Source organism: Scaptodrosophila lebanonensis, unplaced genomic scaffold (assembly GCF_003285725.1).
Source record: "Scaptodrosophila lebanonensis strain 11010-0011.00,11010-0021.00 unplaced genomic scaffold, SlebRS2 tig00000061-arrow-pilon, whole genome shotgun sequence".
Lineage (NCBI taxonomy): Eukaryota > Metazoa > Arthropoda > Insecta > Diptera > Drosophilidae > Scaptodrosophila > Scaptodrosophila lebanonensis.
The window spans coordinates 5,999,640-6,026,104 of record NW_022060554.1 but is presented as its reverse complement, the minus strand read 5'-3'; the positions used below and the strand labels follow the sequence as shown (position 1 = coordinate 6,026,104).

The following is a 26,465-nucleotide window of genomic DNA, read 5'->3' as shown; positions in this document are numbered from 1 at the left end:
TTTCGGCTAGGCAAGGATTCAAGCATGTGGCATGGAAAGGACTCCCACAAACGTTGTCGTTGTACAGAAAAAAGGGGGATTTGTCTTGGTGTGTCCTTTTAATTGAGCCGCTAATGAGGAGTACTTTTAATTTTTGGGGGATTAACATATAAAAAGCTTGTGAATACAGGGATAAAACTTACTCATTTGAGGCCAATAATGAAATAAATAATCTCGAACTTACCTGAAAAAAATAAAGAACAATTAATAGTAAGTAATAGTAAGTTAATACACATATTTATAGCCGTACATTTTTCAAAATAAGTATGTACTTGACACCCTCATTTCATTTCTTTTCTAGATCTTTAAATCAACAACCTGATATGTCACCTGTTAAAAAATAATGAATAGAATCCATTGTGTTCCAAACACTATCGCAAAGTAAACGGACAAACCCAGCTGGAATAGTAATACTCGTCTGCGAATAAATTGAGGTTATCAGGCCAATTCTTTGTATTTACTTTGCGTCATGAGCTCGTATGCGTCACAGGCCCCGTATATGACCCGTTTATGGCGTACGTAGGGTACGTGCCTTTGGAAATATTTCTATATTTCATTTCATGTGATTCCCACGAAATTCATAGTACTCTCTATTTGATCGGATTACATCGAACGATAAGAACTCGGAGAGGAATCATTCATTTGCGGTCGTAACTTTGGCGCAGTGGTCGTTACATTGGCATTTCCTGTGTAAACTTATATACATATATGTATGTACATATATGTATAGTATGTTCCTCTCTCCCAACTGAGTGTGTCAGTATGTGTACTATATCTACATACATATATACATACATATGTGTGTCGCTGTTTGATTTAGTTTTATGTGTTAGCAAACATTTGATAAAAAGAAAAATAATATTGGTATGTGCAGGGCATAAAGCCAAAATAAATATCAGTGAGTAAAAGTTAAATAACCAAACAAATAAAATATTTGCTCGTTATGTATGTATGTATGTAGGTTTTTACATATTTTCGAGTACTTCCAAGTTTTATTTTTCACGTTTCAGTCTACAAGTTGAACTTTTTGTATTGCTATTTTACATTTATTATCTGCAGCTGAGAGAAACAAAGTTTCTACTTGACGCACAGTGGGCCAAATGGTCACTCTAGTTTCCCACTTATTTCTAAGCTCATGTTTTAGCAATTCACTATCTGTACGGGTATTTGCCAGAATCAATATTTTTTAAGTTCAACTGCATACTTTTCTTTGTTGTTGCAATAACACTAACAGGAATATCTACAATATCGGAAATCGATCAATGAGAAAGTTCTTTTGTTCCATTATAATTCAAAATATCAAAATATAGGTAATTCAATGATAAACTATATATGAAATGGAACCTAAAGGCCCAATGACCCGAGCTCGAGCTATTCGAATTAAATTGGCATAATGCCAAAAATAATTCCCTATTTTTTTAAAAAGACAACATTGTTAGTATTGTTAGCTGCTTCAATTTTGTATTAAAATTGTTTCTTTCTATTAAGTGTTGTCTCATAAAATGATATAAAGTTAATTTCCAGTTTTCCTTCTCTTGAAAGTGGGCCGGAACTTTGGACTAAAGCTTCTATCTCTTTCGTTGTAACATTCGCAATTTTTCCTCTTTTTTCCCGTCATTTATGTGTTCCAGGTAGACACGCCCGAACATAAAAAATATGCCGAGATCAAATTTAATATTAAACGAATGCCTGCACGCATTCGCGCACTAAATCGCTTAAGTGTGTTTTAATTAAATGAAAATGGACGCACATCCTCTTGGAGCGAGCAATGCTGGGAATGCCTGGAATGCTGCCTCAAGATGGCAAGATGACAAGGCGAGTGAAGCAGCCAGGCCATTTCAGACCTCTTAGTAGTCCAAGCCAAGAGGTTGCAGACCGGTACGTCACTCGGGCCATCAGTTCAAGCCCACGGGCGTCTTATAGCCAATTTGAAATATGTATGAATAAAATTTGAACAGTTGCAGGGCAGTCTTATATATAAATTCCACAACAAAAACAACAAATAAAGCTCAAGTTTGTATTTTTTCTGTTTTGTTGCACGCGGCCAAAAACTTTGAAACTTTTTCTTCACTCGCAGAAGACAGAAACCGGTATTTCTATACTTATTTATATACGTACTCCACACACACACACACACAGCACTCACACATATACATATGTACATATATATGTACATACATTTGTATGCAAGTATTTTTTTTTAAAACGGCAAAGCATAGTGCAACAAACGACAGACAGAACACGAAGACAAAACGTCGGACGATGACGACGCTCTGCCAGCGAAACGTTCAAAGTATCTTATGGATACATGAGCATGTTGCCATCGTTGTCCGTCTTTGTCTACGTAAATGGCCCATGAAAATGAGACGAAAGAAATTTATAGACAACGCCGACAAGAACGCAGCGTGATAGTCGCCGCCATGCCCGCCATCCTTGTCATAAAAAAGTGCCAAAAATCGCATTTTGATAAGAGCGCGTGAAGTTACCGACACTGACTGAATGAATGCCACGTTCCGCTATAGTTTGAGAAATGTAGCATTTAAAGTGAACAAAAACTTTAATTAATTGCACAGTTGACAAAAATATTCAATATTTAACTGCCTGCTGCTCAATGGACTAGAGGGAACAGTCGTTTAGTTTAGAAAAATTATGTAACAGGAGGCATGGCAGCTTAACGATGTACATGGTCTGTTCAAAAGAAAAGGTGAATTTTGGATTTTTGTGAAAAGTATTTGTTATTCATCAATATCCATTCTGTCCCATTTAAAGCAATCTCCCTTAGATACAATGCACTTGTGCCAGCGCTTCTTCCAATCCTCGAAGCACTTCTGAAATATGGTTTTCGGTATCGACTCATTCTGCGATTCTGAATTTATCTCATCAATTTTGAAAAAGGCTTTCCTTTCATTGGTTTCTTCAGTTTTGGGAATAGGAAAAAGTCACAGGGACATAACTCTGGTGAATACTGTGGTTGAGGCATGATTACTGTTTTGTTTTTGGCAAAAAATGAAGAACAATCATTGATGTGTGAACTGATGCATTATCGGGCTGCAGAATCCTTGATTCTTTTTTTCCACACTTCCGATCGTTTGAGCCGTATTGCTTTACGTAAACGTTGCATAACTTCCTCGTAGTATTCCTTGTTAACCGTACTAACTATTGGCAAGATCTCATGATGCACCACGCCATTGTAATCGAAGATAAACACTGAGCGAAACCTTCACATTTGATCGAACTTGGCGTGCTTTTTTCGGTCTTGGCTCATCAGGCCGCTTCCATTGAGATGATTGGACCTTGGTTTCGACGTCAAAACCATATACCTACGTTTCGTCATCAGTTATGATCCTATTGAGCAATCCTAGATCGTCGCTGACGTCATTCAACAACACCTGAACTATACTAATGCGACGTTGCTTTTTCTCAAAATTTAGCAATTTCGGAACAAACTCCGCTGCCACACGTTTCAAGTCCAAAACATTCGAGAAAAGCGCATTGCATGAGTCGATTGATATCCCAATATCCTCTGCAACTTCGCTAAAAGTGATTCGACGCTTTTCCAACCACGTGAGCAAGCGAAGAAAACATCGAAACAAGGAAAAAAAAATTCCTTGTTTGTTTTCTTCGCCTTTGAAGTGTCCAGGACGCTAATCATCATCAACATCTTCTCTGCCTTCTGTAAAACGCTTTTACCACTTAAAAAAACATTTTTTTGACGCAAACTATACAGTCAACACTTCAAGTGCCTTGGAGCACTTTATTCCACATTTAACGCAAAATTAAAAAAAATATTCTTTCCATTTTTTTTCCAAAAGTCAAAAATTGAAGAACACATACTAACCTTTTCAGTTGTCAATAACAAACTACTAATCCAAATTGGCTGATAATGCCAACTTGTCATAAACATATGTGTACCAACAGAACAACAAAAATATCGATAATCGAATGTACACAGCCCGCGAAAATTGAAAATTCATACGCTTCTTTTGAACAGACGTCGAATGCAGAATGAATGCTAAAATGAAGTCCAAGAAAGAGTCACTTATGTTGTTCCTCGTTTTGGGCAAATTCTTAAGAGAGTTGTAGCCATTATAGAGTGTATTTATTAGGCAGAGAGAAAAACTTGGCCTATGTTGTCTTGGTATTGCACAGGTCTGTTTGAAGTTTATAAAAAAATGTCTACACAGCCAATAGAGATTCAACTGCGAAAGTCCATGTCAACCTTATTGAAATTTTTAGTACACTAGACTTAAACTAAACTTTAAGGCAATATTAAAAGGCAGATATGAAAACAGTTTGGTTATAAAGTCTGGCTAGCTACTGACCTATATTTTATTTCTGTTATGACTTTCTAAAACCTCTCTTGCACAATCAGGATACTTTTGGAGTCTTGTCTTCAGGGGGGTTATTGTTAAATAAACTAAAACTGATTTTAAAGGATGAGCAGCCGCACTATTGGATTGTTTTTTTTTTTTGTGGCATACAATTCACATACTCTTGCTAGACAAAAACTGCTTAGTTAATTAATTAATTGCCTAAAGTTTTTTTATTGGTCATTTTTTAATAAGTATTCCTTTTTTGCGCTGAATATTTCACTGCATGCTGCCATTATGCAATTTTTGAAATATATGACTTGGCATTGTTGTGGCCGTTGCCGTTGCTGCTGTTCCTGTTGCTTTTGTATACCTACAGCGAGTTGAATTGCTAATGAACTATACATGAAAATTTAATTAAAATGCGCTTAAAGCAGTGGCATGCAGCGGCGTCGACGCCGACGACAGCGGCAGCCACACAGCGGCAAATGCAAATTGCAGCTACACACACATTTGTAAAAGTATTTGTACTTTATTTTTCAAATAATATTAATAAATTATATTATAGCGAAAATATTGCCCAGTCATAAATAAATCACTTAAAATCTAATTAAACTGTGTGTGTTTTTGTTTTCTCAATGTCGCAGACTACATAAATATTGTTATTATTTGCGTTTGATTGAACAGATTTTATTTGCCCCTGAAAACAAATCATTATTTGTAGCGGAACAACAATTGTATTATGTCAAGATTTTTCAGATAGTTTGGTTCTATCACAATGCCCGTACTATTATCGTCTCTTTCCCATCACCAAGAAATTCCTGATCATTAATTAATACATTTAGGTGGCTGCACTCGTCCTGGAAAATACTATTCCAGACCGACTCTTTATATAATTTGAGAACAGCGTAAAAAAACATTTAAAACAATTAAAATAAAAGCTTGCAATAGGTACACACATAATGCATCTTTGCGCCAAATTTGGTGTTTCTAGCTCTAATAGTTGTATCTTCAGGTACCGAGCTTAACAATTGTCTCGTCCAATTGATGCAAGGAGCAAGCTATATTATAGAGGTTTTTTTCGCCGGCAAGTGCCGTTAACTGAAAACATTGATATTCCCCTATATTAAGTTTTTTTTTAACAGCTCAGTTTGAAATATTTTAAAGTTTGAAGCTGCTGTTTAATAGCATGAAATTATTTCAAAATTTTAAATCGTATTGAAAAATCGAAAGTACTTTCATTATATGGCTGATGATTAATATTCAGCCTAATCCCATTGCAAATCGCTTGCTTGCATAACTCGAAAACACGATTGAGGTTGAATAAAAGCTGAACGTCAAGCTACATTGCCGCCTTAGCCTAAGTTCAAAGTTAATTAGCACTTGTGAATGTATTTTTCCTAAGTATTTGCGCTGATTTACAAAATGTGCGAGGCGTTGGGCCGGCTGCGTGCCTTTTGGGAAGGGGTTGGCTTAGCGTTAATTACATTTCGATGCCAAGCAATTAAAACGCCAAGCACTTTTGAGCACAAGTACGCAAGTCGAGCAGACGACAGGCTACCCAGCCATACAGACATTTGTAAAAACGCACATCACATGTGTGAGTGAGTGTGTGTGTGTGAGCGTGTGCAGTGCTTGAGAAAAAAGCATTTCAATAAGAAGCAGCAACAGTAATAATTGTAATCATAAGCAACGCGCCAGCGACGTTGTCAATTACTCAATCAATGATAGACGATAGACCGAACAACACATACCGTTGCCGTCCCGCCATCTAATTGGTGAGGCCTCTGGCATTGGAATCGACGCCTGCTAATATTACAGTAATTATGCTTGAGAACTGCTGCTGTTTACAATTGTTACAGCGCCACTACAATTTTCAGTTTTTATGACAGCCACATCCACAGCCAGAGTCATAAAATGTGTGAAAAGTTAGGGCAAATGCTAATGAGTGGGCGGCTAAACGAACACACACGCACTCACACACCAAGTGGCTAATAAGCCATCATGTAAAAGGTATGCTCAAGTAAATATGCATACATATCTATGTACATACATATATGAGAAATGAGAAACACTCGATTTTGTATATACTCTATATATGTATATACTTAGTAAGATTTTAGAAGAATAAAAATACAACCAAGAGGAAGAGCTACAGACGAAAAGACGGATAAAGGCGAATCTATGATGAAGACTCATTTCACAATTTCCTTTTTAATTCATTATCAAATAACTTTTTATTAAACACTATACACTATACACAAAACCTACAACTCTACTTCTTTTAACTATTTAAAAAGAGCAAATACCACATATTTATATACGTACGAGTACATGGGATAAAAAACACCAGTTTCTTTGTTAGGAGTATAAAGAAACATCTAAGAAATATGAGAAGTGCAAAAAGTATCCAGATATGTACATTAATGTGCACATATGTACATATACATACATAGTATGTATTACATACATATAGGTATACTTGTATGTAGCTGTCAGAAAGCAGATTGGATGTCAGTCAGTTTTTATCTAGACTATTTTTTTTGTTATTGCCACTGTCAATGTAATTAGCTTTAATTGCTGTATAAGTGAGTCGTTAGTTGTTGCTGTTTTTGTACAAATTCATGCTTCTGCCTCAGCACCTTCGTATAATGTATATATTATTTTAAAATTAATTTATTTGCAACCAATTTGATTTTATGCATATCGTTAATTATAATGCCAAACCGTTGCACCCGCATTATTTTTACCGCAAACTAATTTCACGCGCAAATACAATAAATATTTCAAATGCTTTTGACCACAGAAACATGCGCAATAAAAATATAATACAATTCTGTCTACCGAATAGACAAATTCAAAAACACCAACAACAACAGCAACAAAAACCATAGCAGTGGGAATCAATTGACAGCAGCAGCATTTTCAATTGACAATTGACAATTCTATTCATTTTAATTTGAGGAAATGTCAAGCTAACGCTTTTTAAGCCGATTATAATGGCTTGTTGGGCGACACCGTTGCAATTGTTGTTACTCTACTTGTTCCTCTAGTTGTTGTTGTTGTCGTTGTTAACTAACTTTTGTCTTCATTATCATGTGTACAAGCCTGAATCGAAGCGCTCCCTCTCGATTCGCTTTCAATTAGCCGTGTGATTTTCGATTTCTGCTTTTCTCTGCTTCCTGCAATTCGATTTGGTATTTCAGTTACACTTTTGATTTTGAAAGCTTCTCAGTCTGCATTCATAGTACATTTGTACATTTGTTTGGCTAATGTATTTGTGTCTCGGACGAGCGGCTAAGTAGAACGCAAAAAGTCAAGGCCAGTGCCAAGTTTGCTTTAGCCAACTAAATTGGCATGGTAACAGGAAAAACCAAAGCATGGCCAATACTGACACACGATACAACTATGAAAAGCGTAAAAGAGAGCTATCGAAAAGACAATATAGATCATCAGAAGTAAGTAGGATGTTTTCGCATAAAGTAATTAATTCCAAGTACAGGTGATTGAATGACAAAGGAAGTGACTGGCTATAGATCCTAAGCTGTATTGTTGGAATAGTCCCATATAAAAAAGAATAGATAATGTCGGGGACATATATGCAAGAAGAATAACATATTTATAAACTTTACCTGGACGCTAAGAAAGATTTTTATTTTTTTTATTGTTCTAATAAATAGTATTAGCGGTTTGTCGTCATACGCAATATCTTCTGAATGCAGGTTCGATGACAGAGCAGCGAAATTAAACGAACTTGGCAAGCTTCCAGAGGATTTCATTTACTCCTAAAACTGATCTGTCTCTCAAATGGATTAGTCCAAGTTGGGTTCCCATATCATTATTAATTTTTAAAACAAGAAAGAAATGCTAGGGTCAAGCTATAACACTCTTCATAATTGACCTATCATGATGAAACTTAACATGCGGACGCATAATTACTAATCCGACGTAATAACCAAATTTGATTTCAAAATTTTCAAGAATTACGGGAGTTATAGAAAATCACTAATAGTGGGGGGTGTTTCAGAAAAACTAAACATACTTGATTTGCCTAGGGCTTAAGGAAACCTGGATACCAAGTTTCGTAATTCTAGCTCTTGTACTTTCTCAGATCCTTTCGTTCATACAGACGGACAGACAGACAGATATATGAACAATTACTTTGCTTTTGTTGCGTTCCTTTTTCGTATATCTCTGACTGGTTCAGGTGAAGTTAAATAATTTATGAGTTGTTAAAATTGAAGTTGGTTCCCCTGATTAGTTCGAAGTACTCGTATATGGAAAATACCTCGTACTGTAAGGTATCAGTTAGATTGCAACTTATCTTGGTACAGGCAACTGGTCGAACTAATCGTTCATATACACATAGTTAGCTATACTATGTAGTAGTAGTGGAATCCAGCTTGGCTTCCACATTCCTTCACTAATAAGCACTCAAATATATTTAATGACTAAACTGGCGACGCAGGCAGCAATCGCTATCACTTCCGTTTCGTCCACTTCTATGGCACACAAATATCGCAACTCACATTACTAAAGGCCGAAACAACTTCAGAATAATTGCCATATACTCGTACAGAGTATACATACGAGTATATGCGAAATCAGCTCGAGTGCCTCTGACTGGCTTATCAAGGCAAAGTGAACACCATGGGGCACACACACACACACACACATATTTCTGCGTGCATCACTCATACGCCATGTTTGTCCAGTCGATGCTTAAAAAGTTAATGACTAATTTTCGTTTGGCACAAAAAAGCCTGCAACGTGCAGCACGACGGCAACGGTGGACGTCGACCGCCGGCCGACGACCAACATCCAATGGACAGTGGACAGTGGACAAGGCGTCAGTTTGTCGACTGTCTGCCTGACCGGCTTTACAGCTCAAATGACTGGCCAGAGCCATAGCCAGAGCTTTGTTGCTGCTGTTGTTGCCGCTACTGCTGTGGTTCTTGTTGTTTCAGCTGGGCTGTGTGCTTTCGTTGCTCAAACTGCACGAATAATGGGGCTGGTGTTGGCTGCAAAATGCAACAGGGGCGCCCGTTCGACTGACGTTATAATTAATGAAAATTTCCAACGCCGTCGTTTGCTGTTATTGACGTTGCTATCGCCGTCGCAGTTGCCGTCGTCGTCGTCGTCGTCGTTTCGTTAACGTGTGTGGTTAAAAATTTCACAAAATAGCAAAAACATGGCACCGTCAATGCCAGCGACAAGTTTGGGTAATATGGTTTTGATTTTGGTGGTCAACATTAGAACGTCATTATGCTGGTCTGCTTTCGGTTTCTGCGTTTTAATGGGGGTTTGAAATGCAATTTGCGTAAATCGTTGCATAAATTATATTGTATTCCAGTATACATTTGAACTTGTAGCATCCATTTAATTCATTCAACCCAAAATTCCAAGTAGATGAAAATATGTTTTCCAATCATAAAATGATATGATAATTCATTAGACTCTTTGCTTATTTTGCAATTGGACATCCACAACGCACTATAGTGAGGAAAGACCACCAGAGATGAATACACCTAGCCCTCCTTTAACACGAAGTCGGTTTAACACGATTAAACATTTTCTACCTTTTTTCTTTTAACACGCCTAAAACCTCGTTCTTAGACGATAGAAATGGAAAATATTAAAAAAATAAGCGTTTCAATTTAACTCACTTTTTTGTGTTGGAAAATGTTTCAGGTCATGCAATAAATACTACCTAAATCAGAATGTTAAAATAAAAGTTCGCATTTTTAAAACAGCTTTGGTCAGACAGGCAAATATGTTGCGGACAAATTTTGTCGTTTCATAGAAGGACGTCATGAATTAAGTTAAGTTAAATGAAACCCAATACGGCCGCAATGTGGGTTAAATTAACACATACATATTTGCCATTGTATTGTTTGCTCATAAGAACGATAAAGCCGTGCATAAGGTAATGGCAACATCAACTCCATTCCCACGATCGCGATCAACCTGCACTGTTAGCAAGTTTATTCCGGTAATTGGCAAATAAATGTATATTCATTTAAAATACATATTATGATTAAATCAAGTTAGAAGGAGCCATTGTTGATAGAATACAAAACAGCTCGTCAGATATAGAACATTTTTATACTCTGTACAGTTGGTAATTATGTGTCCGTATGCCAAGTTTCACTATGATAGACCGATTTAACAAGAATATATTTGCTGCCCAAGCGCTGCCCATGCGGTGCCCGAAGCTGTTGTTGATGTTGCTGTTTGGTTGACTGCAAACATGTTTACACAGACACGAATAGACGCGCATAGACATTCATTGCTTTGTAATCAATCAAAATTTTTTTTTAATTTTCTTAATTTTTTTAAATTCTATAATTATTCTAAACATATGTACAAAGTATTTCAAAGACGAGACACCCGACTTTAGCTTTTTTACTTGTTCATTATGCTGACAGCATTATAGCCGCGATATAAACTAACGCTTCATAATAATATTGCAGACTATACTAATATAGTCTCATATTAAATTTTACACACTTAATATTGAAATCTTTCCAAAATGCTATTAATCCATAAATTATAGGTAGTTTTAATTGTCCGAGTTCAATCTTTATGACGCCATCTGGATGTGCCACTGGATTCTCTTTTACACTATGTAGTATGTCACAGGTTGGTCCAAATGCCCCGAAACTTAACATTGTGCAGCATCGTGATTTGCTTTTTTGATTTATGCCTCCAATGGCACACGTTTCTATGTTAGCCCCTCGCCTCCTCTCACTTCCCGCAGGCGACTCGGGCGCATTGTTGCACTTTGTTGCACGTTCTCTCTCCTGGACATGAGCAGAGGCAGCGACAAAATAGAAGCGCTCATGAATAACAAAAAGAAAATCTGCTACAATTGCAAATGCATTTTCCGTGGAATGTAAATAGAAGCTATTTAACAAATGTGAAGGAAAAACAGCAGCCGCAACAACAATAACAACAGCAACAACTGCAGCAACAAAGCACACCGGCAGTAGCTACAGCATCCTACAAGATATTATAACGGTATACGAGTACCAGTGATGAGGCGGGACGGCATAGCAAGGGGCGTGGCATGGCATTTTTGAGGTCAATGTACAGAACATGCACCAAATGTGCAGCATTTATTACGACTTAATGTGCTCGGGCTTGGGTTCGTAGTATCGTAGTTAGCACTAAGTGAAGAGAGGTGCGGGGTGGCGACTGAGAGGAAGAGGCTCTAATTTCGTGTTTAAACTGCTTTTCACACACTGACAAATAAACATGGCCAGACCCATACACACATATTCCAACACACAAGCACATATGCTACTAAAGTTAAACATCGCTGCAGAGAATCTATTTAATGTGACGAAATCTTTCTTTTCACCATCCCCCATTTAAATAAATAGAATAAATAAATATTGTTCCTTTTCAAAGAGACCTACAATATTCGTAGCATGTTTCAATTTCGAATCGTTTCTTCTGTAGTGTTTGTGGGTTTTTAAAAAATGCACATCAATATATTATAAATATATATACAGACATCTAAGTTAGCCGATTTCATGAAAATGTTTGTTGATTAACGAACCAAAAAAGGTACGCAATATACCAAATAATTTAACTCCTTAATAAAATTAATTAATGAATCAAATCTCCCGAGCTAAGGGGCCGTTTAGTTTCCCAAAAAAAAACTCTGTATATTTGAACACATTTCCAAATTAAAATTGGAAAACATTCTATAAGATTTAGATTTAGAAGAAATTTGATTTATCTAATGCATTTTAAATTCGTTGTAGAGAAGCTTCACAGTAGCTGGTTGTGCTAATAAAAAACGAAAAAAAGAAAGAAACGTAAAGTATGCGCCGTTGAAACAAGTGGAAAAAACCAAAGCAAAAGGGCTGACAGCAGGAGGCGCGGCGAACTGGCTCTGGGATATGGGAATGGGCATGGGACTGTGCCTGGGCCTGTGCCTGGGCATGGGTATGGGCCGCATGCGACGCTGCCAACACTTGCACGACAACAACAATAACAACAACAATAGCAGCAGCAGCAGCAGCAGCAGCAGCAACAGCGTTAAAAGCAGACTATAAAAAAATTACAATGAAAACATAAAAAAGTAACAACAACAATAACAGCAGCTACAACAAAACACATTTAATGTGGCCAAGTCAAGGCAAAAGCGCAGCAAGCGACGCTGGCGGCTGTTTGGACGACGAACTCTAGCTGCTGCGGTTGGCTGCTTGGTTAGGGGGAAGGGAGCTGCCGAGTAGTGGGCAAGTGGAGGGGGTATGCGGAGGGGGGCTGGGGGCCACTGGGGACGACTCGCTGGCTGGATGGCTGAATATTCGTTCATTTGTTCGTTCGTTCGGTCAGACAGTTGGCAACGCGTTGGCATGTAGAAAAATGCATTTTTTCAGCAAATTTCGTGCCGCTTAGAGCGGCAACATTGCCTGGCCCCTCTTTGTTGGTTCCACTCTCCTCCCATCCCCCCCAGGCATTGCCAGGTCAGTCAGCGTGCATTTGGGCGTGCATTTTGGCTACTTAGGCTAGTTAGCCATAGTTGTATAGTATGTAGTAGTTGCTGTTGTTGCACATACTCGTATGTATGTATGTACATATGTGTTGGTTCTTTTTGTGCACCAAATTAGTTGGCCACTCAACATATTCATTTTGGTAATCGACTGTAATCACTTGTGCGAGTGGGTGGCGAATGGGCGTGACAATTTAAACACTTCAGGCTTGCAGAAATGGGCGCCAATTTGTTGTTGCAAGTTCACGTGACGTTGCAAAGCAACGAATTTGGGAGAGTGACTTTTAACGAACTTCTTCATTTCTAACGCTCACAATTCTACTATTACTAAAAAAAAGAAGCCAACTTCGGATTAGGTTGTTAACTACACATTAACCAATTAAGTTTTTATTCTTTAATATACGTGTCATTATGTCTTTGCAAGCTCTGCTCTATTCAATTGCAACCACGCCTACAGTAATAGCTCTGGCTAGCCTATATGTTTTTCTTAATGATAAGTATTATGTAAAGATTCAGTCTCACTCTTGGCTACGACCTACAAGAATTTAGCCATAAGAGTACCACTGCCTAAAACATGCTCACAAAGATACAAAATAGGGGTTCCCTGCCATTCTTAAAAATAAATTCTTAACATTTATTTATTGTTATTTTCCAGTTTGTAGATTTAACAAATATGCATCGCAAATTTTACTAAGGGAAATGATTTAAACTGAAAATCATAACAAATATAATGATTTTAAATAAACACATTTTTTTTCTTAAGCACACAGTAACATCGTCGCTGGATGAGTCGATGAAGAGTGGTGTTTTCAAATTGATTCTGTTCGATTCCAGGGGAATCTTAATGTACTATTTTGTGTTGCCCCCTAAATCTTCAGAAAAAAGGTTTGCAATCTGAAATCGACCACACATTCATTATTATGGCGCACTATATCGCCTCAAAATGGAACTGAGTTGAATTTGTTGAAGTTTTTCTGTTGATCATCTGCGTAAATTATTTTTTCAATCGCACCGTGCATTATTTCATCAACATTTTGTTTCAATGTATACATATACCACAAAACCAACGGAAAATTTACTTCAAATGAATTAATGAATGAATAAAAATTTAAAAAAAAAAAAACAGTTCAAATTTATTGAATATAAATTTCAAACCTTAAAAGCACCACAATGATGGCTTATAAGCATCATTTGTGAATGATTATCTGAAGAGCAGTTAAATTAACTTTTCACAAGCTTATCTAATCGACAGGGCGGTTTTACTGTTAGGGCAGTATCTAAGCCCAACATCAGGCAGAATTCCTTGAGTTTGGACTCAGAGTGCTAACAAATGTAATAGTGTTGATGTATTTGCCATAACTTTAGAGCAAACCCAATTTTGCAGACTGAGCTACCATACGAAGGCAATTCCAGCGACAACAAGTGCGAATAAAAATGCCGTCACACACATCTATAGATAACACTAGGGACCAAAAAGAGCCAACAGCAGTCTCTATGAGTAACAGCAGCAGCAACAGCAGCAGCAACAGCAGCAGCAACTGCAGCAGCAACTGCAGCAGCAACGACAACCAATTGCGAGTTATTACATTACACTTTCAACGTCATCAACGATGGCAGCGACAGCGGCAACGAGGAACAAATGCAACGACATCTCGTCAGCTGCTGGATCTGCTGTTTGTTGCTGCTGCTGATGTTGTTGTTGTTGCTGCTGCTGCTGTTTGGAGTCACTTAAACGAGATAAATCAACGTGGGCGATTACACAATATCGCAATTGAGGCAGCAACAGCATCGTTTGCTGCATGCATGACTTTGCAAAAAACAACTGCAACTACAACTACAACATTAACAAGGCAGAAAGAGAGAGAGAGAGAGAGAGAAAAAAGAAAAACATTGCAACTTGGTGGCGACCGCGTTTCTTGCAGACATTGGAGCAGTGGGTCTTGAGACTTGGCTCAAAAATAAAAATAAAAAACTAGCAAAAACCTGTATGGTGCACAGTGGACGCAATGGTTGTGGTAACTGCACTGAATTTAAAATCGAAAATGTTAATTACTGCTCAAGTGATTTTTATACCTTAAATTACTTTGATCTTACAATTTCAATTTCGTTTTCGTTTGCAATCATTTTTATTCTGAAATTCTGCAGAAGCTGATCAAATTAGAAAGGAAGAAGCATAGACCTGCCTCCAACTACAAAAACAAATGGATACCTAACTACTTTAATTTCAGGATTTTGTCTTTTTGGTCAAAAGAATATATGCATTGTAAGTTCTTTCAACAGAATTAATCCATCATTTATATATGACTATATACATATGTATAAGACTATGTCCCTGATCTCTGCTTATCAGCGGAAAAACTTAAATGTCCTGCAGAAAGTGTTTAGCTATAGGGACACACATATTAACCAATATTATTGATGAGAGATGCTATGGTTAAGAAAAAATCTAATCGAAAATCTAAGAAATTGAAAGAAACACCTAAAGAAAAGATATGTTGATAAATAAGGGCAAGAGTTGGATAAAGAAACAATTCTACATGAGAAGGAAATTTAATGATTTAGTTCACTTTAATGTATTAAGTTAAATTTAACATTACTATATACTATAATACTATTATTCTTCTGTGAAATTATTAGTAAGACTCCGTTAGATTTCCCTTTGGTGCCACTGTGCAATGTGGTAAAAATCAATACTGAACGTGCATATCTATTCATACAAACATAAATACATACATACATACATATGTACATGTTTTAGCATCTGTGTTGTATGTATGTAGGTGTGTGTATGTGTTGGTATGAAAATAAACAAAATGATGACAACAAATCGGCAAGCCCCAAGCAACAAGAACAACAACTACTGAAATACAAATTAACATTAACTGCAAGCGTATTTTTGTGTGAGAATGTTTTATTGTTGCTTTTGTACTTTAATGATCGCCGTTTTGGCTTTGGCTCTTTATGAGCCATAATTAAAGTTAAATGCTTCGTACGTTATGGCACACACACAGATACATGCATACAATTATTTATACATATATGTATGTATACCTACGTACATACATACACGTACATACATATGTATGTGCATAAGCACACAGAGTATAGTCGCACAGAATGAAGCGTAAAAGTTATAAGTTAATTTATTTTATGTTAGTACATGTGGACAAAAACAACAACAACAATAACAACTACAGAAACTACATTTTAATGACTGTCAGTTCTTGCAAATTGAATGGCGAAGGTTAAATCGTAAAATGGGGTCAGAAGACGAAGCAAAACTAGCAATTCTTTCCGAACTCTTGTCATCATTGCTTCTCTTGTCTTCTATTTGGTCCGATTGGGTGGCATTTACACGTAAGTATACAAATTCTAATCAGTCCTCGGCTAACATTGTTGCATCCATAAATACCAATTATATGTAAATACTTTTTAATTGACAACTTCACACACAACACACGCTGAAGAAGCCTGCAAAGTTATGCAAAAATCAAAATGCAGAACAAACACATAAATCGGCACACATACATACATACACACATACATACATACGTGCGAGAATACGGAAAGTAAGAGCACAAAAATGTAGTTTTCTTTCGTTTTTTTTTCCGAGTTTTTGTGACACTGACAACATCAACAACAACAAAAACAAAAACATCATCCCAAATCAAAATCAAAAAGAGTTCAACGACCAAAAGTTGAATAATTTACGACTTGAGCCGATTGGCCATTAGCGAGCATTGCCGAATGTAGCCGAGCACCGCGAAAAAAGAGATTTGTTCAGGCCCAACAAGAGAGGAGACAGACTCACTCGCGGTGAGAAACGCGCGGCAGATACGAAAGCAATTTTTTGAATTTCTGATGAGTATGTGCGTGCGTATGTGTGTGTGTGTGTGTGTGTGTGTGTGTGTTTGCGTGAGTATAAGAGCGTGTTGCGTGAAGAACGCTCGCAGTTGCGTTCACTTATCTCTTGGAAATGCATCTCCATCTCCCCATCGCTGGCTGGCGATGCCCGTAAATTTATGCATGATTTGCATGCAACAACAAAAATTAATTAAAATGCAAGGGCTGGAAAAAAAAATCCAGAAAATGTGTTTGTTTTATTTTCTCGAATAGTCAAAACAAATAAGAGCCCTTAAGGCGGCTGCCAGCAAGCGAGTACATCTAACTTTGAAGATGAATCTGCCTTAACATATCTATCTATATGTATAGGTACATACATACATATGTATGTATGTATGTATGTATGAATGATTTGTTGGATATGCACGAACGTAAGGATGGACTGTAGCCAGGAAGCTTGTCTCGCCCACGCGCCATAAATTTACAACTGCTAAATCATGCAGTCGCTGTCAGCGTCGCAGTCGCAGTCTCTGTCCGCGTTTCATCAACGACTATTTGCGGCTGATAAATTAACGCATGTTGTGCGTGTGTATCTTAAAGATACATACGCCTGCATATATACATACGTACATACATATGTACATATGTATGCGCATTTGCTTTGTTTTCATTCGCCTCTGCTGTGCATTTTTAATGAGCGGAAATTAGTTGGCATTACGGCAAGATGTTTTTGTATTTGCTACTAGCTGTTGCCATAGCTGTAGAACTGTAGATACAAATGTATCTTCAAGTCATAAATTAAGAGCTGATGATAGAATTAAGTGTTCGCGTGCCTGTGTTTGCGCTGCCGTGTTCGCTGGAAGTGTCTTGCTCATTGATGATAACGAGTGTGTATCTTCTTTTTGAATGTAGTTTGAATTTTTCAATTATTTAGCTCGGCTTTGGCAAAGTATCTTTAAAATGATTTTCTCATTCAACTGTGGATCATTAAAAAGTAAATTTGCAAAAAACACGAGATTCATGGAGTTAAAAAGATGACAAAACAAATACTGGAGTGCGACCCACAAGGCACTCACAAATATATTTCAGTGACAGCGTTTTTCTTTGTTCATATCCATTCGCCAGAGATCCTGTTATTAATTATCTTTATAAAACATTTCTTGAAGGAACGCAGGCTATAAACTTTTATCAGAAATATATGTGTACCCAAGAGTATAACGAAATTGATTGAAATTGAATAATTAACTTTTGATTTTGGGGCCAAGTACTTTTATCTTAATCTGGTACTTTTACAGTTGTTTAAAATGTTAAGCGAAGCAAACATTCTAAGCGCAAATTGAAATATTCCGGCTGTAAAACAAGTATTTAGACACGATTTACAAACGTTTGTTTGTTGCCTCTTAACCCAAACAGATCTCAACCCTGTTTGCATATCGGATTGCAATTAAATGATTAAAATTTCTGAAAAGCTTCCAAATAGATATTGGGAATGGCCTAAACCACTGTTTATGCCCTTTGATTGTGGATTTTATTCAAGTAATATTTCAACTCATCATAGGCAAGAAAATACATCAGGTATGAACACTTCCTTCTAAATATTTAATGTGGATGCAATATCGTTGGTTCTATATACAAATCTTTGTTTGGCATGTAAGTAGTTCGGTTGACAGCTAGAAGATATGGAACCAAAGTTGATCTCGCTAGCTAAAAACTTTTGCTAAATGGCATTTATATATAACAACTACAACCATTTACTTACACACCAAAAACACTATACACTTTTCAATTAGGGATATGCATATGAAATGGGCTAACTAAAGATATTTCTTTTGAAATACATGTGTAGATCAGAACAGCGATGTATTTATAGGAAGCCATACTAATACTAATTATTAGTATTTTATTAACAGACTTAGTTTCAGAAAATAATTATTCTTTTCGCCAGATCCGCTCTATTGTGAACTAATAATTTGAGGCATTTACAAACTATTCAGGCAATTAGAATGGACAAACTCACCTGTCTGATGACTCTGACGAATCGTAACGATCAAGACAACGCTTCTTTGTGGCCCGCTGTCGTTCCGCTGCAGTCGTCACTGCTGCCGCTTTTGTTCCGTTCGTTGCAGTCTTTCTGGCGCCCTGATATAGCTGAGATCGTAAGGCACTGATATCCAATTTGGCAGCTGTGGCATAAGCATTTAAAGCAGACGCAGTCGTTGCTCCACGCTTGGTGCCCTGCACGATGCCAATGCTACCGACCCCGGTGGGCGGCATCAAGGTGGGAGTGCTGAAAGGCTTGGGCTTAGGCGGTGGCTTCAAGTCAATATTTGTTGATGACAAAGCCGCTGTTGCTGGCAGGGGCGAGTGTGGGGCAGGTACTGCTACTGCTACTGATACTGTTGTGGATGATGATAATGATGATGATGATGCCGGAGGAGCTGACTTTGTTGCTGACGCTTCTGTGCCGGCGCCGACTGTCAAACTATTCAAGTTGACACTGTTTTTCAGCTGATCAAACAATGACAAAGCCTTGCTGGAGGTTAAAGTTTTCGCTGTTGCTGTTGCAGTGTCTGTGGCTGTGGCTGCGACAACAACAACTGCATCGACATCGCTTGTCGCTGTCGCTGTTGCTGTTGTAGTTGTTGATGCTACTGCTGATATTGCTGTTGTATCTAAAGTCTTTAGTGTTGTATCCTTCGACTCTGTTGCTGACATTTTCTTTGTTTATATGTTTGCAACTATTTCACTATTTCTTGTTATTGTTATTGTTTTCCTATTGTTATCGTTGTTGTTATTATTGTGTTTCGCAGTTTTACTTTTTGTATTGGTTTTAATTGCGTTTTGTTGTTGCCATTTCTTTGATGCTTTTACTGTAGTATTTATATTTATTGTTGTTGCTTGACGCTTTCGGCTTGAAGTGTTTACCGCACATTTTGTTTGGGCTATTTTGTTAAGCTGATGTAGTTGTTGTTGGAGCTGTTGCTGTTGCTTTTGCTTTTGTTAAGTGGTTGTAGTTTGTAACATTTTTATGTCAAGTACTGCCATTATTTAGTTGTTTATTCTACTGGCTTCACATTGTTTGGTTTTATGTTTCGTTGCAAAGTCCCTGGTGGATGTAGAAAGTTGCACTTGATTAACATATCCAAAGGCGTGCCCACACAAGAGAGCAACAATTTCGTTGTAAGAATAAGGTAAGAATCAGTTGCCGTGCTTTTAATCCAACTGCTTTCGAATCGATATACAACAATGTTAGTTCATAGAGAGCACAAGGAAAGGGTAGTGACTTTTCTAAGAACGACAGCATATACTACAGAAATTCATTTAAATTAGTACGAATAAGGTAATTTCCAAATCAAAAGACAATCATAACCGATACAATATGTTGGAATCATGGTCCGATGTATCTATGTACTCGTATGTAAGATATGTTTATTAATAAAAACAAGTTTTTTTCGTTTTCATAAAAATTCAGTTTTTCTTTTGGTTTTAATTTAGAGCTAATTATCATTGACTTATTAACAGTTAAATTCAAGTTTATGCAATTTCCTAATATTTAGATCCTGTTCCGGAAATGCAAATGCTGATAGGCTGATTCGCAAGGAAATGTTGAGTAAATAGATCTATTAGGGTGTTCGAATCAACTCTTTCTCATAGATATGGCCGAATTTGCAGTTAGTGTGCAGGTAACTCAACACGCAATCAAGCGGATTATAGTTGTGGTAGAGGTAATGAAAGAGTTTGAAATGACGTTTGCATTTTCTGGTCGGTTCCTTAATAAATGCCATAAATTAAAATTTTGCATGAACAATTACCATGAACTTGCTAACGCACGCATATTCGATTTCCCCTTTTCGGGTCTCAGATTACACAATGAATATTTTTCAGCAGATTTACGAATGCTTTCTGTGCAGTTTTAAGCATTTTTGTGGCACACTTTTTGATGGCCACTCGATCACACACACAGTAGGTATTGAATAGATGTCAGAAATACCATCGGTTGCATTGATTTGTTTAGTGTGTGTGATTTATGGTTATAAACTCGCAGTATTCTGCATGCTTTTGAATGCCAGCTAATTATTGTACATTTCCGGCCCGTGCGCCCAACTTTTGTTGGTCTTGCGGATTGCACTCCACACACACACACACACACATGCACCAAAAAGGAAAAATAAGAAATAAAACTCAAAAACTTTTGCAAGTTTGCAAAAAATAGCAAGCGAGTAATTTCGTTAACCGGTTCTTGTTGGGGCCGCAGCTGCTGCGGCGGCCACTTCGTATAGTTGTTGCTGTTGTTTATGCTATATCTATTGTCGTTGTTGTTGTTCTTGTTGTTGTTGTCTTTTATTTATCAAATTATGCAGAAATTATGGGCACAGACCAAGCATTTGTTTAATAACAAAGGCAGCGCCAGCAAATCTAATCAAATGCATATCATTACACGCACAAGCACAAACACAGACACAAATACATGTACACGCACAAACACAAGCACAAGCACACGCACTTACAATCAGACTGTTAAGCCGTTATCTTAAGAGTGGGGAGCCCGCACACTCCACTCGAAAGGCACACTGATATTTTTAAGCGCTGTGCGCTATTAATAACACCATTTTTATGTGTAATTGCCGTAAATTGCATGCAAATTAATTATAAAATAGGACGAGTAAGCGAAATGTGATCAACTTTTGCGAAAACTGCACTGCGACTGCTCCGACTGCTCTGCCTGCCTACATGCCTGCCTTTCGTTGGAGGCTCTATAAGCGACTAACTGACTAACTAACTGAGTGGCGCTGGTGGTGTGGGGCACACGAGCAAAACAAAGTCAACGCAAATGCAAAGCGAAGCGAACTCACGAACGGTTTTGGCCAACTAGAACTGAGCAGAAATCAAGATACGAACGTGCCAACAAGAACGAACGAGTCAACGACGACAACGACGACAATGCCGACGACAACGACAACGCCGACGACGGCGACTCCGACGAGCAACGACCCGGCCGTTGGCTTCGTTTGGGTCCGAGCGCCAATTGTTGCGGCTCGATGGGGAAAAAGGGGGCGCGTCGTGGGGGCAGACGTGCAAGCGACGCGATGTTCACTTTTGATTTCTGTGCAACGACAGCAGGTTTGGCTTGCTCTTTTGTCTGTTTGGGAAAGCGGGACAGCGGAAGAGCGATGTGGAGGGGAGAGGTAGTACGTATAGAAGTGGGAGAAGTAGTAAATAGATAAATAGTAGCAGAAGTGGCAATGCGTTCGCTTGTTGCGCCACAAAAGGCATTCGATATTTAGTTGCAGTTTCCTACGTATTGATGCATATTTTGTTGTGGGTGTCACACACCAGCTAACCAAAGGTTGGTGTCAACTGCAAGAATAATCAATTGAGAACCTAATATCTACAAGAACTATGAGCAAATAATGTCGATAAACAAAAAATAATACACACACACGTATCGACTCTAAATTGAGTTTAAAGAACTCTTAAAATGGTTTTGGCAAAGTTACAAATGTACACACATACATGTATGTATGTATATACTGGAAATGACCGCCACTCCTTGGAAATTCACTCATATACATACATATACATTCATACTCGTGCATACACAAATGAACAAATTATCGTCATGTAAAAAAAAACGATCCAAACTATGCGTGGGTAAAACTATCCAACTTGTACGTGTACATATACGAGAAACAAACGAACAAACATACATACATAGATATACATACATATGTGGATCAGTATATGTATGTATGTATATCATATGTACATACATATGCACATAAGTGTGTATACATGGTATGACTGTTCAACCGGCATTATCATTATGCATGTATTTTTGTACAAATGAATTTATATTCTTGTTCTATGTATTATTTGTATGAATGGTCTAAAAGACATTATAGGTCAACAACAGTAGCAACAAGCTCGTAAAATGCACCAAGGGAAACGCGTTGCTTCCTAACCAAACAAAAATTCGTTTAAATAAGTTAGCAAAGTCAATGCAAAATCAAAAACCAAACCAAACAATAACAAAACGCAGCAAAGAGAGCGCACGCAAATAAACGAGCACGCTGTTATCACACACACACACACACAAATGCAGACTCACAAAATCACGTCATGAATACAAAATGTGCAAAGCAAAATAAAAACAACAACCAGTTGGGGCTGCCTGGCAAACACACAACCAAACAAAAAATACGCGATAAAAAATCAAAGCCAACACGTGCTTTTATTACGTTATACGGCCAAGTGTGCGCTTGCGAGTGCGGATGCGAATGGCTGTGTGTTTCCAGTTGGTTTTTGTGATGCAACTGTTCTTATTGGAGCTCAAGAGAGCACTATATGTATGTATATTTGAGTGAGCGCGAAAGCGCGGGCCGTGCAGTGAAGCTTGCATATACATTCATACATAAATACATATGTATGTACACTCATGTATAAATACGTGCATATACACGAATGTGTATACGAATGTATGTATGTATATGTATGTGGCGTTCGTTGGCAGCTAGCAGAACTTGTTTTCTGGCTTTGCTTTGTTACTGTGTTTTGTTATTGTTACTGTTGTTGTTGCTGTTGCTATTGACTTTGCGCGTATTTTATGCTGCAATCTCCACGCTTTGGCTTTTTCATTGTGTATTTCCTCTGTGTTGTCCGCGGAGCAGAGCATAAAGAATAAAAATTGTATGAAATAAACGCCAAACAAAATAAATGCAACAAAAATGCCAGAATAAAGCGCGGCGTTGAGATGACAAACAAATGAATTTTGTTTGTGGCCGTATGTGTGCATGAACATATACATACATATGTATGTGTATACAAATATATGGTTAACAGCAGAGTTATTTAAAGATTGGCAATTTGTTCGCTATTAGATTATATATGTACATACATACATATATGAACATACATACATATTCTTTGCACTTATGTATGTAGTATCTGCGTATTTACACAAACTACCAACTACACATATGATCATGCGCTAATCAATGCACAATCGTTTCGCGAAAGCGGCAGCCACTTTACACAATTTAGTTACACTGTTGTTTATTATTTTCATTTCTTTTCATACATGTTTTCAATACGAAAACAGCACACACTAAAGAACCGACAAAAAGCACGCGGAGCCACACGACTGCACCATACGAGAAAAGAAAACGCACTGAAGCCGACGATTGCATGTCGGCTGTCTTTGCATCATTTTGCAAGTGTTGTTGTTGCTGTTGTTTCTAGCTTCGTGAACTACGAGACATTTTTAATGTTGCCTTTGCTTCGCAGTGTGTGCAAACTAGTCGAAAGAGACCCACATGTGTGCTGTGTGCTGCGTGCATTGTACATACATAAATAAATACATACATACATACAAATGAACAGGCATACGTAATGTGTACATACATACATATTTTTAATGACTAAGCAGTTGGTTAAACTAATTAGCTTTTAACTTTGGCATTATGTTCATATCTACATATACATATGTACATACATATGTATGTACATACATACTTACTATGTACATATACAGATGCGTTTAGAACGCCGGCAAAGTAAAAAATTAACCTAGCCTGAAGTGATCATTAATTATTTAAATTTCAACAACAATAAAAAATATATCCTATCATAATTTTATAAATCTGAACAATTTACGGAACTGGGACCAGCCACGATATTTCTTCTTTTATATACTGCATTCGAACGGTATACATTTATACTTAAATATATATGTACATACATATGTACATACATATGCTAGATTTGTGAAAACTTACATATGTACACTTATCAGAAACCCAGTGAAGAACGACCAACCATTTCTGAATTTATATTTTGTTGAATATAATAGAAATAGAAACCAGGATATTAACTGTCAGCAAGCTTAGAAAGCTTTAGTTACCGTTAATTATCTTTACGTAGCACGGAAAGCATGGTGGAAGCTTTATTTGATTTGTCTTCAGTTAGCACGCATCCTTTTTTTCGTGAAGAATAATTGTGCATAGTTTTTATTGCATTAACATTAGGTAATAAGTTATATAAATAACAAGAGAGAACGCTACAGTCTAGCAAGCCCGACAGTGTAATACCCTGTACCTAGGTAAACTTCCGTCACTGAGTTATATGCGCCCATAGCCGCAGCAAAAAGAGGAAGAAGAAGAGCGAACTTGTTGCTGCAGTTTGTGGGGGTTGTACTGGCGAGAATTTGTTTTGCTAATAACTTTTCTTAGCATTGACCGAATTGAATAACATTTTATACAACAGTAGACAATTATTTATAAATTATGTGTGCAAAGTTTGGTTTAGGTAGCATTTGAAATGTGGACGCTATTGACGAAATTCTGCAGCGGGGGAAGGGGGGGGGAAATTAAAAAAAAATAAATAAACTCGTCCTTACTCGGACCTAGGAGAATCTGGATGCCAACTTTGGTTATTCTAGCATTTATAGTTTCTGAGATCCTCGCGTTCATCCAGACGGACGGACAGACGGACGGACATGTCTAGATCGATTTCTCTCGTCATGCTGATCAAGAATATATATACTTTATGGGGTCGGAGATGCTTCCTTCTGTATGTTACATACTTTGCACAAACCTAATATACCCTTTTTACCCTACGGGTACAGGGTATAATAATTACCAAAATAAAGCTAATTAAGTGTATAATCTCTATATATGTAAGTATATAAAACAGTTTGACTGACTGGTTGGCAATCGACGCACAGCCCTAACGGTAAGAGCTAGGAAATTTCAAATTTGGACACAAGTTTCCTTTCACGGTGAAAGTGAGCACTAGCGGTTTTGGAAAATTCGAACTCCAAAGGGGGGAAAACGGACTCCAATGTTTGTATGAAAAAAATGTTCATCCGATTAGTTTGTATACTCTCGAAAAGAATACAAACAAGAAAATAATGCTAAGGTCGAGCAAGCTCAACTCTTAAATACCCTGTACCTCCCACCAAAAATGAAAAACAGATACTTTGTATGTCTATATCGATTTTTCTCGTGACCATGCAGTCTGTCCAGTAGTTCTAGTGTTCTAGGTTCTACAAATACCAGAACAATCGCAATACAAAACCTTAGAGCTTTTGACGTTCCCAAGACTTCCGTGGACATTCTTTCCAGAGTAGGTAATGGTAAGAAATCAGCTCAATCCTTAAAGTTCAACTCTCCACAGCTTTTCCAATAAATCAAGGCCGTTTAATGCCGCGTTTGCTTTCAACGTAAAATCTATGTACCGAACAATGATTTCCAGCGGCGTCAGATCACACGATCGTAATCTTCTTGGTCGTTTTTCAAATAACAAAAAAAGTTGGTCACTTACTTGTATGATGACCCTAAAATTGACAAGGCGATCAGAATTCATTTCTAGTTGCGCATTTATTTTGAGAATTCAAATTTAAATCAGATTTTCTATAAGCCATAATCTTTTTGAGTGTTGCCACCTTTATAAAAATCAGATCACATCAAATGAGTGTAAATATTAATTTTGTGTCCGAATGTGCAGTGCCCGAGCTCGTCTGAAATCAAATCGGGACAAGTCAATGAAGTAAGCTTACCTTTTCGCTGATAACTTCCTCAAAAACTAACATACAAGTTGGCTAATTAATGGGGTGTAGAAGAATACTATTACAGAACTACGGAGGATTAAAAAACATACGTATTAATATTCTTTCTCTTGCCTTTCTATAGACGGAGAAGTCTCTAATTACCATGTCATGCTGTAAAAATTAGGTATATTTGTTGTTTGTTCAGATTCCCACGCCTGCT

The 26,465-nt window shown here is 37.4% G+C and overlaps 1 protein-coding gene across 2 annotated transcripts in view; it reads right to left on the bottom strand.

The window, feature by feature from the left end:
- Positions 1–23,723, bottom strand: part of LOC115624519 (zinc finger protein jing) — a 209,351-nt gene extending 185,628 nt beyond the window's left edge. Inside the window, exons 1-2 of one of the 2 annotated variants that reach the window (XM_030519235.1) lie at positions 23,616–23,723; positions 18,716–19,804 (exon numbers count right to left, since the gene is read on the bottom strand). In XM_030519235.1, coding sequence (XP_030375095.1) covers positions 18,716–19,413 — 698 coding nt within the window. In that variant the 5' untranslated portion in view covers positions 19,414–19,804; positions 23,616–23,723. Of the gene's footprint in view, positions 1–18,715; positions 19,805–20,510; positions 20,610–23,615 lie in introns of those variants that run through there. The other variant, XM_030519236.1, reaches the window with a different exon arrangement.
- Between the last annotated feature and the right edge of the window lie 2,742 nt (positions 23,724–26,465).